Source organism: Cebus imitator, unplaced genomic scaffold (genome assembly GCF_001604975.1).
Source record: "Cebus imitator isolate Cc_AM_T3 unplaced genomic scaffold, Cebus_imitator-1.0 Scaffold32, whole genome shotgun sequence".
NCBI classification, from domain to species: domain Eukaryota; kingdom Metazoa; phylum Chordata; class Mammalia; order Primates; family Cebidae; genus Cebus; species Cebus imitator.
This window is the reverse complement of record NW_016107347.1, coordinates 4,928,789-4,947,607: the sequence shown is the minus strand read 5'-3', so window position 1 is coordinate 4,947,607 and position 18,819 is coordinate 4,928,789. Positions and strand designations below refer to the sequence as shown.

General features: G+C 36.1%; 1 protein-coding gene across 1 annotated transcript in view; it reads left to right on the top strand.

The window, feature by feature from the left end:
- Positions 1 to 3,547: 3,547 nt before the first annotated feature.
- SYCP1 (synaptonemal complex protein 1) overlaps positions 3,548 to 18,819 on the top strand; it is a 117,711-nt gene continuing 102,439 nt past the window's right edge. Inside the window, exons 1-8 of the mRNA XM_017524211.2 lie at positions 3,548 to 3,716; positions 4,128 to 4,261; positions 5,538 to 5,622; positions 6,154 to 6,197; positions 6,366 to 6,419; positions 7,481 to 7,645; positions 8,345 to 8,412; positions 9,327 to 9,400. Coding sequence (XP_017379700.1) covers positions 4,145 to 4,261; positions 5,538 to 5,622; positions 6,154 to 6,197; positions 6,366 to 6,419; positions 7,481 to 7,645; positions 8,345 to 8,412; positions 9,327 to 9,400 — 607 coding nt within the window. The 5' untranslated portion in view covers positions 3,548 to 3,716; positions 4,128 to 4,144. The remainder of the gene's footprint in view (positions 3,717 to 4,127; positions 4,262 to 5,537; positions 5,623 to 6,153; positions 6,198 to 6,365; positions 6,420 to 7,480; positions 7,646 to 8,344; positions 8,413 to 9,326; positions 9,401 to 18,819) is intronic.

The following is an 18,819-nucleotide window of genomic DNA, read 5'->3' as shown; positions in this document are numbered from 1 at the left end:
TTCAACTGCTTTATGAATTAATATTTTATGTTGTTTCCAAAATATGATTAATGTGAAAATTGTTCTAATATTAAAAAGTCTAAATTTATCATTTGGAGATGCAAAATTAATTTATAATTTATGTCTAGGATGACTATGTATGTTTAAGTAGACAAGATAACTGTGGAATGAAAAGGAGAAAGTAATGTAGTAAATGTAATTGCTTTGCACATACTTGCCCCAAAGAAGGATTCTTTGTAAAAAGACAAGTCTATGATGATATATGTATATATACACATATAAGGTAATATTAACCCTATAATGTTATCTGTGATACCAAAAACATTTTGTATGAATTTTGTAATAACACAGGTTTGCTCACAGAAATCCAATGTAAATCAAAGACACTTCAAAAGAACTTTAAGCAGAAGAATAATTTTTACTCTAATATCAAAGTGGAAGAGGAAGGAGTAGACAACAAACTTCTATCATCCACCACTAGATTTGAAAATGATCACTGAGGGATATCTAGGATTCTTTTTATGATTGGACTCAAAAGAAGCAAAAGTTGTTTCCCCATGGTTCCTTCAAAAGGAGCCAGAAAATTATTACCTGAAGAAACTTTACTTTTATCATTCATTGAAACATTGAATGAAAACATATAAATTTATGGATATAAGAAAGGCTACCTAGTAGAAATGGTTGTAATCAGAATAAAGAGAGTTTGGCCGGGTGTGGTGGCTTATGCCTGTACCAAACACTTTGGGAGGCTGAGGCTGGTGGATCACCTGAGGTCTGGAGTTCAAGACCAGCCTGACCAACATGGCGAAACCCCATCTCTACTAAAAATACAAAACAAAATACAAAAATTAGCTGGGCATGGTGATGTGTGCCTGTAATCCCAGCTACTGGAGAGGCTGAGGCAAGAGAATTGCTTGAATCTGGGAGGTGGAGGTTGCAGAGAGCCACTGCACGCCAGCCTGGGCAACAAGAGTGAAACTCCATCTCAACAATAGCAACAACAACAGCAACGAAAAGAATAGAGTTTGTGACCCTCATTAACTAAAGCCAGACTGATGGAATAAGGAAGTAACATTTTCAACCTATTACTGTTATAGCATTTTATGAATTATTAAAGGTGAGCAAAGACTTGTTCAAGTCTTACCATTCCTTAATGCCTTATAAAAAGAGATGTTTTATAAAAACAAAGTAGAAATTTTGTGATGGCAAGAATAATGAAAAAATAAAATACAGATTATTAAAATATTTTAACATATATTAGGAAATTAAGCATAATTTACTTCTGGCACAGAATATTTTGACATTTTTGCCAACGTCTTTTGTAGAAAAAAACAAAGTTCTTAAAACCAGAAATCTTTCTACAAATATTTAAATTCTTATATGAACAGGATGTTAATATGTTAAATTAAAATTTCATGTGAAATACATGGAAGTGAGAAATGATTTGGTGGCACTATTGCTTTGAAAGACTGATTATAAGTTAACAAAATATGGTAAATTTAATATAACAGGAGTAACATTTTGGTTTTCAATAAGAAAAAAGTGACAATAGTTGAATTTTTCACTGTTGTAAAACTTGAAATGTTATATTTATAACCTCAATTGAAAATTTTTAATTAGATCAATTATTGCCCCACGTGGTACTTTGTGTATATTCTTGGTATTATCTCTCTGAGGGAGTATCTTATCTTTTTCAGGGTATCTAGACTCCGTTTCCTTAAATAGTAAAGTGAAGGAGTTAAACTGGATCATTCTTTCCTGCTCAAAAATTCTATTTCATTAGGAATGATTGTTTCTGATTACTGTATACAAAATGAGTTATTAAAAATATTGCTGAAGTCCTTAGAAAAAGCATCAATTATATTATAATGCCCAGAGAAAGCTGGAAAACAAAGTCAATATTATATCCAAAACGGAGGTCATTCTTATTGCTCAAAATTAGGTAACTTAGCACTAGGGTAATGATAATAGCTAGTTACTTAAGCCTGAAACCAGGTAGTCATCATAGACTTCTCCCTTTCTTTCACTTCTTACTATTAAAAAGTTATCAAATTCTATTAATTTTACTTCTTAAATATTTTTTTACATTTGACACCTCCTCTTCAGCTCCACTGTCCAGGTCGTAGCTCAGGTTCTCATGTCTCACCAAGGCTATTAAAACTGTCTCCCTATTCTATCTAGTCTCTTAAGCCTAAACCATTCTTCACACTACAAGTTTTCTTCTGAACTTGATCATGTCATCCTTTCTGCTCAAAATTCTTCAAGATCTCCATCCTCAAAGTCTAAAATCAAAACACACTTTCCCAAGGCCTTTCTATAATACAGTACTCGATCTATTTTTGTTTTTGAGACGGAGTCTCACTCTATGGCCCAGGCTGGAACGCAGTGGCACGATCTTGATAACTTCTGCCTCCCCGGAGGTTCAAACAATTCTCTTGCCTCAGCCTCCAGAGCTGCTGGGACTACAGGCGTGTGCCACCGTGCCTGGCTAATTTTGTATTTTTACTAGAGATGGAGTTTCTCCATGTTGGCCAGGCTGTTCTCAAACTCTTGACTTCAAGTGATCTGCCCGCCTTGGCATCCCAAATTCCTGGGATTACAGGCATGAGCCACTGCGCCCAGTTAATACTTGCTCTTTAAATCTCTAGTGTCATCTTTTGCCATTTTCCTCACTTAATCCTCACACAGCACTCTTCTTGGATTTAGCTGTACTAATCTCTCTCACAACTCCAGCGCCTTTGCTCGCTTTCCCTCAGCCCGCAATACTCTTCTTCTCCCATTCCCTTTCCGTCTCCCTCTCCCTCTCCCCCCTCTCTCTCTCCTCCCCCCACCCCTCTCTCTTTCTCCTCTGTCTCTCTCAGACAGAATCTGGCCCTGTTGCCCAGGGTGGAGCCAGTGGCAGGATCATTAGCTCACTGCAGCCTCAATCTCCAGGACGCAAGCGATCTTCCCGCCTCGGTATTTCAAGTAGCTGGGGACCACAGGTGCACGCCCCCACACCAGGCTATTCTAGGGGAGGCAGGGTCTCACTATGTTGCCCAGACTAGTCTTGAACTTCTTCCTGGGCTCAGGCAGTCCTCTCGCCTTGGCCTCCCAAAGTGTTGGGAGTACATGCGTGAGCCACCGCTTGGCCTAACCAACTCTCCATTCGCTCATTATGGGAAGCAGTAACAGAAGCATACCACATCTGTGGAGCTTCTGACTCCTCCGCCCACCCTAGGAGCCACTTTCCCTACGTCCTCATCATAGAAATCACCCTAAATGATTATAAGGCACTGTAATTGCCCATCTGTTTCCTTCCTAAGATGGTGACTTCTTGGAGGGCAGAAATTGATTTTTCACTCTCAGCTTTAGTCTGTCCTAGCGCCTGACAGTTTCCCCAGCATTCTTTGACAATGGCAGAACCCTAAAGAACTTCCACTCCAAGGAAGTACAGAATCCGAGAGAGAATTGTTCCTAGCGAGAGGGGAAATCTCGCGAGATCCAGGTGCTGCGAGCCTGGCAAGCCCATGCGGCGACGGTTATTTAGCCGTTAACTCGCCAGCGGCCGGGGTCACACGCGCTGCGGGTGGCTCAGGCTGAGCTGTTTCCCGCCTTTTCTGAGGTTCTGAGGCAGGAGCTTTTGGTTCTTTCTGCTGCCCTCACAGACCGTAGGAAGCAGTTCGCGTGGGCATGGAGCCCACGGTTTCCCACTAGTTCTTCCAAGGCGAGGGCAGGTGCGCCGAGTTCTTTCCCAGGGGACTGAGCCCTGAGCGGGGCGATGTTGTGCTAGCGAACCTCCCCGCCGCTGCCTGTCTCCGTCTTCTTTTCGGTAGCGGTCCAGGATCTTAAGACAGCTCCTCCTGGCGATGTGATGGAATTTAATGGCTCTGGAGAAGGGAACCGGCTTCCTTTTCAGGCTGCCAGCGTGGCGGCGGGCGGTGGGGGGGAAGGGGGGAGGGAAACGAAGGGTCGTCCCCTTGCCCACCCCGCGGTAAGCCACCTCATAGGACTCTCCACTGCAGCGAGAGCCCCGTGGGTTCCCTTCTTTAGTCCTTTAGTTTGTAAAACATCACTTTAGAGAATACATAATGTATTTAATGGCACACGGTGAAAAACTTTCCTTCCCCTCCCGTCGCCCGGGGCAGAGAAATTTACAACGGGAATGGAGAAAATGGAAAATCAAAAGCCCTTTGCATTGTTCATACCACCGAGATTAGGCAGCAGCCAGGTGTCTGCGGTGAAACCTCAGACCCTAGGAGGAGATTCCACTTTCTTCAAGGTAAATTTCCATGTGACTCTTGATTGGACTCTTCTTAACTTTAGGGGATGAAGAAAAGTGTATTTTGTTCCTGGTGTTATTTTACAGTTGTTTCTTTTCAATAGATGGTCTCATTTACCCAAGAATTTTGCATCCCATTGCTTTACATGAACAGTGAGCATTATTGTGTAGGCATTGTTCATGTAAATAACTGCTGCTGCCGTAGAACTCTGCATACATTGTGGAACCTGCTTATTTTAATCTTCCTTCTTTCCGCATTTAATTAGAGGCAACTTATAGCACATATACTATGTGATAGCAGAATACGTTAGGAGAAGATTAGGAAAATTGTCAAGGAAAATGAGGACTATTTGGACAAATGCCTATATATGAGTAACAATTCGTGTTCTGAGCTTCAGATTTCGCTCTGAGCTTCCTGGTGGATAGGACAAAGAGGGAAATTCATTTATGTAATAGAGTTATCATTGGATAAGAGGAATTATACCAAGTTTCTCAGGCAAAACAGAGCTTTAAAAAAATTTTTTAAGGCCGGGCGCGGTGGCTCACGCCTGTAATCCCAGGACTTTGGGAGGCTGAGACGGGCGGATCACTAGGTCAAGAGATCGAGACCATCCTGGCCAACATAGTGAAACCCCATCTCTACCAAAAATACAAAAAAATTAGCTGGGCATGGTGGCGCACGCCTGTAGTCCCAGCTACTCGGGAGGCTGAGGCAGGTGAATTACTTCAACGCGGGAGGCGGAGGTTGCAGTGAGCCGAGACTGTGCCACTGCACTCCAGCCTGGTGCCTATCGACAGACCGAGACTCTGTCTCAAAAAAAAAAAAAAAAAATTATCATGTGGGTCTTTATATTGGAGATGCAATAATACATTGAATATTTTACTTTTATATGCTGTAAAAAATTGATTATGACTGCTATAGGCAAGAATATATTATTAAATGCTATTCAATGAAGACAATCTTTAATTCTATCAAGGAAATCATAAATTGAAGAAATCTATCATTCATACTAATTAGATTTACTATTCTTGAATACAAAGCCATATATTGAGTAATTTATAGTTTAGCTTCATCTTACAAGTGGAAATACCTAATTAGAATTTTTCTTTGTTTATATAGAAAAGGCATTTGACATTTTAAACGTTGTATGTACATTAAAGGGTTTGCAATTATAGTAACCTCTTTAAGCAGATGTATATTACATATGTATATATTACACTGTTAGTATCAGAGTGGTATGAAACAGCATATTTAAAAACTTCTTTGTGTTTCTAGAGTTTCAACAAATGTACTGAAGATGATTTTGAGTTTCCATTTACAATGACTAATCTCTCCAAAAATGGAGAAAACATTGATTCAGGTAGGAGCCTGGAAACGCAGTGCATCAGCTTATATAGAAATATTTTGTTATATACATAGTTATTGAAAATATAACATAAGTATATATTAGTATCCTTGACATGAAAGCTAGATATAATACTTAATATAAAAAATAAAACTAGACGCGGTGGCTAACACCTGTAACTGCAGCATTTTCGGAGGGAGGGTAAGACAGGGGGATCACTTGAGGCCAGGAGCTTGAGACCAGCCTGGGCAATATAAGGAGACCCTGTCTGTACAAAAAAAAAACAAACAAAAAAAAACAACACCCCCCCCAAAAAACTAGCTGGACATGGTGGCATATGCCCACAGTTCCAGCTACCAGGGAGGCTGAGGTGGGAGGATCACTTGAGCCCTAGAAATGTAGGCTTTGAGGCTGCAGTGAACCATGATGGTGCCACTGCCCTCCAGTCTAGACAACAGAGCCAGACCCTCTCTCTCTCCCACAACAAAAAAAGGAAAGAAAAAAAGATGTTGGCATATTTAATACCTGTTGTCTTTTATCTTGCAGATCCTGCTTTACAAAAAGTTAATTTCTTGCCCATGCTTCAGCAGGTTAGTTAAGCATAGTACATATAGATACAATCTGTTTAGGTAATGAACTGCTTATTTGAAGAAGAAAAAAGTATTCAGTTGTTGCATTACTAGTCTTCTGTATTTAATTGTTATTATTTGGAAGCTTTTATCAGTAGTATTTTCTTATAGAAGCATCTTTTTTTTCAGGTTGGTAATTCTGACTATCACTATCAGGAAGGACTAAAAGACTCTGATTTGGAGGTCAGAAGATTTCCCATTCATATTAAATTTCTTGTAATTGGAATATAACTTATTACCTATATGTATATTTCTCTTGAAGCTTCATAAGGATTATTATTTGATTAATGCAGTAAGATATATCCTTTAAAACCTTTTTTTCCACTTCTGTATTTTTTGGGTTGTGAAAGTTCCATTTATGTAGAGGCAATTTAATTTTAAACTGTAAACTCAAGAAGGGAATGGGTGCTATACATGAAAAGGCTGAGAATTGAGACAGTAGTTTACAAGATCAGTCTTTAATTAATAGATGGAATTGACTGGTTGGCTGGTTTATTGTGTAAGGAATTTGTAGGACATATGTACTTTTGATTTTAGTTATACTTTTGATTTTGTTATAAAAATATTTCTTATTTATGGCATATAGATGTCTTTAAAGGAAGAGAAATTCCATAACCTGGTAAGGTATTCTATGTTTGTTGCTGTGATTATAGTATCACAGAATGTAAAAATATAGTACTTATTTACATATTTTGATAAGAAAAAGTTATAGACCAGCAGAAATTTATGTGATTTTAAAAAACTGATATTTACAATATAATGTGGATTTTTAAAAAGGCAAGAATTCTGCATAAAACATCAGAGTTGATGAAAATTATATTTTGTGTTCACTTTTATTTTTCTTTTCATTATATTTTAAGCTTCATGTCCTTTAGTGAATCTTCAAACTGTTTGTGTAATCAAAGCATTTCAAGACCATTATTAAGATTTGCAGATTTCTTATAGAGTAATTTATTTTAGCTTTTAACTAGCCAGATTCTCTCACTAACTAAAATACTTTTATGGAGCCATTTCATTTTATTCAGCAAGGTGTAATTCAGTCAAGTGACCAATAACTTTAGTGAAGTAGTTAATATTGCCTTAGTAGTTTTAAAAGAGTTAATGTGGCTTTCAGTATGCTATTAGTGCTTAAATTGAGGAGAGATTTGGTCTCAACTCTTAGTATATAAATATTTTCAGTAGGCAGCCGTAGTTTGGTTATATTAGAATTTTGAACAATTAATTTTGAAAACCTATTTTAATAGAAATCAGAGTCATTGAGCAGAGTGTATTCAAAACTGTATAAGGAGGCTGAAAAGATAAAAAAGTGGAAAATAAGTATAGAAGCTGAACTGAGGCAGAAAGAAAATAAGTTGCAAGAAAACAGAAAGATAATTGAAGCACAGCGAAAAGCCATTCAGGAACTGCAGGTATGACAAAATTTTGAATTGTAAATAGTGAATCTTAAATACCGTTGAAAGTAGAGTATTATTTGGGATAACTTGGGTTGATCCTGTTTTTGTGATGAATATTTTAAGGATAATGCTTTTTAAAAGTTACATTGATACTAGATACATTTCAACTTTAAGAATGAGCATAGAGAATAAGTTGTATAATGCTTAATGCAAATGATTAGGGAAAAAATAAATCACTCTAGATAAAGATTGATTTAATGATTCTAACTTATAAAGAGTTTTAATTTTTATTCCTATTGATGTTTTGTTTGATATAAATATCTTCTCTTATATTAGAATACAGTAGTTATAGATCACACTTTAAATTTGAAACTGTAACTTTATGTGTAGCATAAAGTAAAAAAAATGTTGAGAAAATGCGACATTGGGTTAGGACAAACAAAAAACATTACTTCAAAATATTTAGATAATATTGCATTAAAATATTGTTGAATGTTTTTTGGAGATGATTTAGCCAATATTATTTCAGATTGATGGCCATAGTCTTAAGGGAAATCATATTATTACAAAAAAATTTCCTTTTTATGTGGAAAGAAAATAATTCTTTAGACTATGTTGTGCAGTAGTAAAGAAATGCTGCTTAATGATTATATTCATGTTTATTTTTGCTAATAAGCAAAATGTGGTGAACTATTCTTCTGTTTTATAAATTAGTTTGGAAATGAAAAAGTAAGTTTGAAATTAGAAGAAGGAATTCAAGAAAATAAAGATTTAATAAAAGAGTAAGTAGTGATTTAATGAATTTGTTCTTTCCACAATTTTTTAATTCCAAATTTACAACTAAAATAATTTTTGAAAACTTATTGAGCACTTTCTATATGTTATGTAATATTAATTTATAAGTAGAATTATACCTGAGTGCTATGGAAAAAGGAAGACACAGATTCTTGTGCTGGGCAAACTGTGGTCACTGACTAATAACTTTACTTATTAAAATTTCAGGCATCAGGAAGAAACATTCCTTGGTGTCAAAAAAGATGCCTGATAATTCTGTACCTACAACTACCTATGTATATTGTCTGTTTCACTACTGCCTTGAGTACAGTACTTATAAAATAGGGCTCAACTTAGTTCCAAGTTAATTCTTACTTTTTTTTTTTAAATGTAACAGTTTATTTCTACAGAAAAATGATAAGTTAGAAAATTAACTGCTATATGTGTTAGTAACGTGAAGATAGCCACAGGTCTTATTATTCACATAATGAATGCCTAATCAGAAAGTTACCTCATTTTGTGTTTTGAAGGTTAGACATATACAACATTAATTTGTTAATGAATGGCCCAACCTATTCTCGTTATTTTCCTCAGGCAAATCTGGACCTGTCTTCTGAAAGTTTATTGATAGCAACTTGGGTAGAAACTTGTTAAGGAATTGTCGCTTTTATTTGTTTATTTATTTTAGTGACCAGTTACTAGAACTTTTACTTTTAAAGGGAGGGTTACTAAATTATCTTTGCTAGTAGTACAATCAACCCACCTTTTCTTCATATAGTCATTTATGAATAATATGTGGTATATACCAAATATAATACTTTTAAAATTTCTTAAAAATTATAACAATATATTTCATAACTTACATATGTGATTTTGCTTTGAGATCAGATTACACATAGGCAAACTCTTTCCTTTGTTTCAGGAATAATGCTACAAGGCATTTATGTAATCTACTCAAAGAAACCTGCGCTAGATCTGCAGAAAAGACAAAGAAATGTAAGTATCTTTCTTGTTTTATGTGATTTTATCAATTTATTATTTTACTGGTAGAGGTGAAGAGGGGAAGAAATTGTCTTTTTACTTTTTGGAACCAATTTTGATTTGAACCAATTATGTGTGTCTCAGACTATTATTATGTAAGTAGTAAGGAGAGCCACAGTTCTTTGAGTTTTGAAAGCTCAAAACTTTTTGAAAGGTAATATATTTCAAAAGGTATATTCTTGATATTTATAGTTAATCCTGGTTTCAGGTAAGGGATGATTTTGAGACTAACATTTGGAATAACTAGGAAATTGAATCAAGAATAAGATACATAGCCATGCTCATAATAGAAAATACCAGTAGAGGCTTTGCTAAAGCCATTGTACTTATGAACAGCGGTGCAATGTTTATTTTTAATCTAAATAGAATTCTCAATTTTTTTCTAAAGAAACATCCTTTTAAAATATTCTAATATGGTTGTGTTATGTATGTAAAAGAACAGCTTTAAAATTTTTACACATTTTCATTTTTTTTAATTGTGAAGTAGGATTATTTCCCATTTTGATCAAAAATAAAACTGATGATAAAAAATAATAGTCTTCATTTTTGCCATTAATTTGACATTGGCTCTACTTTGTTTCTGCCAAGAATTCATTGGGAAATACTGTCTACCTCCTTTTTCAGGATATTCTCTATTTTTCTTAGCTAAAAATTTTAATTTATATTATGCAGCTTACTACTTAACAGTTTGGGCTTAAGGATTAGACAGCCTGTGCTCAGAAACTTTCAGTTTCTGTCTACCTGGGGAGCTTGAATAATTTGAATAAATTATGTAGTCTCTCTGATTGCCACTCTGTTTATTAATTAAAGCCTCTTAGTATTGTCCTGAGAAGTAAATGTTAATAAATATGCTTAGAACAATGCAAAGTACTCAGTAAATGTTGGCCATTTTATTATTATTATTGTCGTTATTTCTAACATCCACTATTAGTTTTTTTATTCTTTTGTTGTTATTGTTTTGAGAAGGAATTTTGCTTTTGTTGCTCAAGCTAGAGTGCAATGGCGTGATCTCAGCTCACCTGCAACCTCCACCTCCCGGGTTCAAGTAGTTTTCCTGCCTCAGCCTCCCGAGTAGCTGATATTACAGGTGCACACCACCATGCCCAGCTAATTTAAAAAAATTTTTTAGTAGAAATGGTATTTCACCATGTTAGCCAGGCTGGTTTCGAACTCCTGACCTCAGGTGATCTGCTTGCCTTGGTCTCCCAAAGTGTTGGGATTACAGGTGTGAGCCACTGTGCCCGGCCAGGTTTTTTTATTCTTATCCCTGCCTGTAGGACCTTGCTTTTTAAAACTATATGTGTCTTTCAGAATGTAGCATACCACAGCCAGCTCCTCTACTATATCCAATGTATTCAACATTCAAGATTAATTTTTCTGCCTAGATATAAAAAGTGGTGAAAAGTACAGTGATAGGGTAGAGGGATAGCACATTGGCTGTCTTGCAGAAAATAACTTGGGTTAGAGAGACAAGTCTGATAGTTCTTTTTTTCTTACATTTAGATTTTAGCTAAGTTAGAGATCAGACAGTGAGGAAGTTACATTTTTCAAGATGATCTCTTTAATAAAGTAAAGTTGGGGTATGTCTTGATGTGACATGTAGAAAGTTTTTTTTTTTTTTTTTTCTTTTTGAGATGGAGTCTCGTTCTGTCGCCAGGCTAAGTGCAGTGGCCTGATCTCGGCCACTGTAAGCTCTGCCTCCCGGGTTCAAGCTATTCTCCTGCCTCAGTCTCCCGAGTAGCTGGGACTACAGGCACGCACCACTATGCTTAGCTAATTTTTTTTTTTTTTTTTTTGGTATTTTTAGTAGAGATGGGGTTTCACCATGTTGGCTAGCACGGTCTTGATCTCTTGACCTCGTGATCTGCCCTCCTCGGCCTCCCAAAGTACTGGGATTACAGGTGTCAGCCACTGTGCCCAGCTAAAAGATTTTTTTTTAAAAAAAGTCTTGATACTTATTCAGGTTTTTGTGCTGAGTAAAAAAAAAAGAAAAGAAAAGAAAAAAAAGAAGAAAAAAGTCTTGATACTTGCCTTATTGTTAGTGTAAACTGTATCCAGATTCCTGCCTTAGGTTGTTGACCAGTCTTTTTGTTACTGTGTTTTTACCTTTTTTTATTCATTCATTCAATTTTTTTTAGTGCCTGCTATGTTACGAAATCTTCTAGATGCTGATGAAAAACAGCAGTGAACAAAGTCTCTACTCTTACAAAAGTATACATTACATGGTGTATATGTGCCACATTTTCTTTATCCAGTCTGTCATTAATGGACGTTTGGTTTGGTTCCAAGTCTTTGCTACTTTAAATAGTGCTGCAATAAACACATGTGTGCATGTGTCTTTATAGTAGAATGATTTATAATCCTTTGGGTATGTACCCAGTAATGGGATTGCTGGGTCAAATGGTATTTCTGGTTCTAGATCCTTGAGGAATTGCCACACGGTCTTCCACAATGGTTGAACTAATTTACACTCCCACCAACAGGGTAAAAAAATATTCCTATTTCTCCACAGCCTCTCCAGCATCTGTCGTTTCCTGACTTTTTAATAATCGCCATTCTCACTGGCTTGAGATGGTATCTTGTGGTTTTGATTTACATTTCTCTAGTGACTATTAATGATAAGCTTTCTTCATATGTTTGTTGGCTGAATAAATGTCTTCTTTTGAGAAGTGTCTATTCATATCCTTTGCCTACTTTTTGATGGGGTTGTTTATATTTTTTCTGTAAAAGAATGAGTTCATGTCCTTTGCAGAGGCATGGATGAAGCTGGAAGCCATCATTCTTAGCAAACCTAATGCAGGACCAGAAAACCAAACATTGCATGTTCTCCACTCATAAATGGGAGCTGAACAATGAGAACACATGGACACAGGGAGGGGAAAATCACACACTGGGGCCTGTCGGGATATGGGGGGCAAGGGGAAGGAGAGCATTAAGACAAATACCTAATGCATGTGGGGCTTAAAACCCATACAATGGGTTGATAGGTGCAGCAAACAACCGCATGTATACCTGTGTAACAAGCCTGCATGTTCTGCACATGTATCCCAGAAGTTAAAGTAAAAAAAGAGAGTATACATTCTAGTGAGGGGGAAGATATAGTTCATTAATGAATATATAAAATATGTGTTAGATGATACCTGCTTAAGGAGAAAATATTTTGGTACAGGGTAATTGGGAAGTTTTTCCTGATTAAGTGACATTGGGTAGAGGCCTGAATAAAGTTAAGGGAATGAGCCTTCTATTTTGGGAAATAATTTTTCAGGCAGTTAAGTGCAGAGTCCCTGAGATGAGAGCCTGTTCAATCTTTTCAGGTCACGACAATGAGGCCACTGTTTTGTATTTCTGACTCTATACGTATTTTTCATCTTTTTTCTCACTGTACTCCACTCAGGATACTTTTTTTTCCTTTTTTTCTTTTTTTAGGGTCTCACACTGTTGCCCAGGCAGGAGTGCAGTGGTTCTATCTTGGCTCATTATAACCCCTGCTTCCCAAGCTCGAGCAATCTTCTTACCGCAGTTTCCCAAGTAGCTGGGACTACAGGTGCACACCACCATGCCAGGCTAATTTTTGTATTTTTTGTAGAGACAGGGTTTTGCCATGTTGCCCAGGATAGTCTCAAACTCCTGGGCTCAAGTGATCTGCCCACCTTGGCCTCCTGAAATTTTGGGATTATAGGTATTGTATTAGCCACTGCCCTGGCCCACATAATTTCTTGTAGCCTCTCTTTCCTGTGTACTGATTTTCTATTTAGTTAATTCTTTTCTGTTTTAAAATTTATTAGTTGGTGTCTTAATTTCTGTTATTACATTTTCTGGTTGAGTACTAGCTGGTTCTTTAAAAATATGTAATATCACTTTCCAGAGTTTTAAGCTCTTTGCTGACTTTTTAAAGCTCAACTTTTTATCTCTGTGAATGTAATAAACATAGTTGTATGCAGTAATGCCAGTATCTAGAATACCTTGGGGTCCATTTTTGTGGTCCTTTTTTTCCCATAAATCCTAATTTTATTGGTTATCTCATCAGCTATCTTAGATAATAATTTGAGACTTAGAATGATTACATTTTCCTAGTTCATTGAGTGTTAATTCTGGATTATATCCCGGACATTTCGAATATTATGTTATGAGATTCTGAGTCCTCTTAAGATTTCCTAGAGAATGTTTATTTATTTTCTGTCAGCCAGTCAGCTAACTTAGGTTCAGAATAGGTTTTGTCTTGCCTTTTCAGTGTGGGAGTTCCAGTATCAGTTCAATTTTCAATGCCTTTGCTGTGTTGCCCTGGGTCTATTTTATGTATGTACTACTGAAGGTTGGTTCTGGGACTTGGGTAGTGGTTTATGCAGAGTCCAGTTTTCAAAGTTTTTGCCCCATGCATGTATAGCCTCCCCCATTATCAACATACTTCACCAGAGTGGCACATTTGTTACAACTGATGAACCTACATTGGCACATCATAATTGTTCAAAGTTCATAGTTTACATTAGTGTTGTTTCTTGGGGTTGTATATTCTATGGGTTTGTACAAACATGTCTGCCATTATAGTGTAATACAGAATAGTTTCATTGCCCTAAAATTTTGTGTTCTTCCTGTTGAACCTACCTCTACAACCTACCCCAGTAACCACTGATCTATTAAGTGTCTCCATAATTTTGCCTTTTCCAGAATGTTATATAGTTGGAATCCTATAGTCTGTAGGCTTTTCAGATTGGTTTCATTCACTTAGTAATATTCATTCAAGTTTTCTCCATGTCTTTTCATCACTTGATAGCTCATTTTTTAAGCACTGAATAATATTCTATTCATTGTTTAGGCATACCACAGTTTATTCCTTTACCTACTAAAGGACATCTTGGTTGCTTTCAAGCTTTGGCAGTTATGAATAAGCCTCCTATAAATATCCACATGCAGGCTTTTGTGTGGACATTTTAAACTCCTTTGGGTAAATACCAAGGAGCACAATTCCTGGATCATATGGTGAAAGTATGTTTAGTTTTGTGAGAAACTCCAAACTGTCTTCCAAAGTGGATATACAATTTTTTATTTCTATCAGCAGTGAATGAGAGTTTCTGTTGTTCTATACTCTCACCAGCATTTGGTGTTGTAAAAGTTCCGGATTTTGGCTGTTTGAATAGGTGTGTCTTGGTATCTCATTGTTGTTCTAAATTGTGTTTCTCTGATGACATATGATGAGAATCTTTTCATTTGATGATTTACCATCTCTATGCCTCCTTTGGCAAGGTGTCTGTTAAGGTCTTTGGCCCACTTGTTAATCAGGTTGCTTGTTATCTTATTGTTCAGTTTTACTCAACAATGAGAAAAAAGACTTAAAATTTTGAGTCTTTGTATATTATAGATAACAGTCCTTTATCAGATATTTCTTTTGCAGACATTTCCTTCCAGTCCGTGGCTTGTGTTCTCATTCTCTTGATATTTACTTTTGTAGAGAAGAAGTTTTAATGAAGTCCAGCTTGTGAATTATTTCTTCCATGGATTGTATCTTTGGTATTGTATCTTAAAAAAAAAGTCATCATGATACCCAAGTTTTTTGGTTTGTATTTTACATTTTGATCTAAGATACATTTGAGTTAATTTTTGTGAAGGGTGTAAGATCTGTGTCCAGATTCTTTTGTTTTTCATTTTGGCATGTAGATGTCCACTTGTTTCAGCATCATTTGTTGAAAAGACCATCTTTCTCTATTATATAGCTGTTACTCCTTTGTCAAAGATCAGTTGACTATATTTATTTGGGTCTATTTATGGGCTATTTTGTTTCATTGGTCTCTTTGTCTTTTTTTTTTTTTCCACTAATCCCTCACTATTTTGATTACTGTAGCTTTATAGTAAGTCTTGAACTTTGTTCTTCTCCTTTAATACCATATTGACTATTCTGAGTCTTTTGCCTCACCATATAAACTTTAGAATCAGTTTGTAGATAACCACAATGTAACTTGCTGAAATTTTTATTGAGATTGCATTGAATCTGTAGATCATGTTGGGAAAGATTGACATCTTGACAATATTAAATCTTCCTACCCAAGATCATGGAATATTTCTCTATTGATTTAATTATTCTTTGATTGTTTTCATCAAAATTATATAGTTTTCCTCATATAGATCTTGCACATATTTAGTTAGATTTGTACCTATTTCATTGTTTTGTATACTAATGTAAATGGTATTGCGTTTTCAATTTCAAATTCTGCTTATTCATTGCTGGTGTATAAAAAGTGATTGACTTCTGTATATTAACCTTGTATTGTGCTGTAGGGAACCAGCCCCCGTATCACCTGTGGGTACCCTGAGTTCAGTGGTGACAAAGGAATGAGAAAAAGATTAAGAGAGAAAGTGGGACCAGGGAGTCATCACTCATTACTGGAGGAGACAGTGAAGGCCCTGAGCTCTGATCTCTCACACTATTTATTGGTTACAGTTACTTTGATTTATAGGGTAGGGGTGGAGAGATGGTGGGGAGAGGGTGATGTGATGGTGGAGTGAATCATTGAGCTGGAAGTGAATCAGTGAGCTGGAACTGGTGTGTTATTCTAAAGACTGGTAACAGTGGTGGTTTCAGGAGTTTCACAAAACAAGAACATGTGGTTATCTTTAGCTTATTATCTGTGTGCAGCTGGTAGAACTCAGGCCTCACAAGGAGCCTACAAGTCTGGCTACGTCATAGTGCTGTGAAGGGGCTTTATGTCCTTGAGTACAATGTTTATGGTAACAGAGCCTAGGTCACCCTGCACTGGAACACGAGGCATGGACAAGTTTGCCTCCCCAGAGGCCTCCTGCAGTTTGCTGTGCTTTGTTGTTCCCAGTTTATATGTTACTCATAACCAATTTACGAAGGCACTCTGTAAGTCCTTTCTCCTTTGCTGCTTCACCCAACATTGTGAAGCCTTGCTGTAATTGCTTATTAGTTCCAGGATTTTTTTTTGTTGATTTTTTCAGATTCTCTATATAGACAGTTATGTTATCTGTGAACAAAAATAGTTTTATTTCTTTCTTCTCAATCTGTATCTCTGTTTCCTTTTCTTGTTTTATTGTTATTAATTAAAACTTTAAGTACAATGTTGAAAAAGAATGGTGAGAAGGAACATCCTTGCCTTGTTCCTGATCTTAGTGGGAAGGCTTCTAGTTTCTCACCATTAAGTATGATATTAGCTATAGGTTTCTGTAGATAGTCTTTACCAGGTTGAGCAAGTTCCCTTCTATTCCTAGTTTACTGAGAGTTCTTACCATGAATGAGTGTTGGATTTTGTCAAACGATTTTTCTATATCTATTGATATGATCATGTAATTTTTTTAGCCTGTTATGTGATGGATTACAATAATTGATTTAAAATGTTGAACAAGCCTTGAATACCTTGGCTGCATCCCATTTAGTTGTGTTGTGTAATTCTTGTTACACCTTTTTTTTGAGACTGGATCTTGCTCTGTCATCCAGGCTAGAAGTGCAGTGGCTATTCACAGGCATGATCATAGCTCACTAGCCTTGAACTCCTGGGCTCAAGTGATCCTCCTGCCTCACCCACCTTAGCGGCTGAGACTATAGGTGTGTGCCACTGCACCCAGAGAGTTTTTAAAATTTCTTTTTAGAGATGGGATCTTGCTATGTTGCCTAGGCTAGTCTCAAACTCTTGGCCTCAAGCAATCCTCCCACTTCAGTCTCCAGGGTAGCTAGAGTTGGGATTACAGGTGTGTGCCACTGTGCCAGGGTCCTTTTGTACACTGTTGGATTTGATTTGCTGATATTTTATTGAGTATTTTTGCATCTATGTTCATGAGCGATATTTGTCTGTAATTTTCTTATAATGTCTTTGTCTGTTTTGGTATTAGGGTACTGCTGGCATCATGGAATGAGTTCAAAAATATTTCCTCTGCTTTTGTCTTCTGAAAGAGATGTAGACAATTGGTATAATGTCTTACTTAAATGTTTTTAGAATTCACCAGTGAAGTTGGCAGGCCTGGTGCTTTCTGTTTTGGAGGGTTATTAATTATTGTCTTAATTTCTTTAGTAGATACTTATTGAGATTGCCTATTTTTAATTCTGTGAGTTTTGGCAGTTGTGTCTTTTGACAGTTAGTCCATTCCCTTTAGGTTAGTAAATTTGTGGGCATAGACTTGTTCATAATATTTCTTCATTTTAACATCCATGGGATTTGTAGTGATGTCTCCTCTTTCATTTATGTATCAGTAATTTGAAACCTCTCTATCTCTTTTTCTTAACCTGGATAGAATTTATTGATTTTATTGATCTTTGCAAATAACCAGATTTTAGTTTCATTGATTTTTTAAAAATATTGGTTTTCTGTTTTCACTTTCATTGTTTTTACTCTAATTTGTATTAGTTCTTTTCTTCTGCTTACTTTGGATTTAATTTGCTTTTCTCTTTCTAGTTGCCTATGGTGGAAACTTAGAAGATTGATTTCAGATATTCTTTTCCAATTTATGCATTCAGTGCTATAAATTTTCCTCTCAGTTTTTCCTGTATCCCATGAATTTTGATAAGATGTGTTTTCTCTGTAATCCCAGCACTTTTGGAGTCTGAGACAGGAGGATCACTTGAGCCTAGGAGCTTAAGAGCAGCCTGGGCAACATAGTGAGACCTCATCTCTACTGACAAATAAATAAACAAATGGATATTTAATAAAGAAAAAAAAAAAGATGTGTTTTCATTTTCATTTAGTTCAAAATAATTTTGAATTATTCTTGAGATTTCTTCTTTGACTCAGGTGGTATTTAGAAGTGTGTTGTTTAATCTTCAGGTGTTTTCTGATTTTCCAGCTATCTTTCTGTTATTTATTTCTGGTTTAATTCCATTGTGATCTGAGAGCAGATACTATATGATTTATAATCTTTTAAATTTGTTAAAGCATGTTTCATGGCCCAGAATGTGGTCTATCTCCAACCACAGGTTAAGCAACCCTAATCCAAAAATCCCAAATCTAAAATACTCCAAAATCCAATTGAGTGCCAAAATGATGCTCAAAGGAACTGCTCACTGCAACATTTCAGATTTTGGATTTTCAGATTGGGGATGCTCAACTGGTAAACACAATGTAAATATTCCAAAATCTAAAAAAAATCTGAAATCTGATACATTAATTGTTCTGGTCTCAAGCATTTTGGATAAGGGACACTCAACCTACATGTTTTACTGATTTTCTGCCTGCTGGATCTGTCCATTTCTGATAGAGATGTTGAAATATTCAACTATTATAAGTGGATTAATTTCTCTTTGCAGTTCTACCAGTTTTTGCTTCATATATTTTGACACCATATTGTTAGGCCTATAGATGTTAAAAATTGTTTTATCTTCTTGGAGAATTGACCCAAAAAGCATCTTTTTTTTTTTTTTTTTTTTTTTTTTT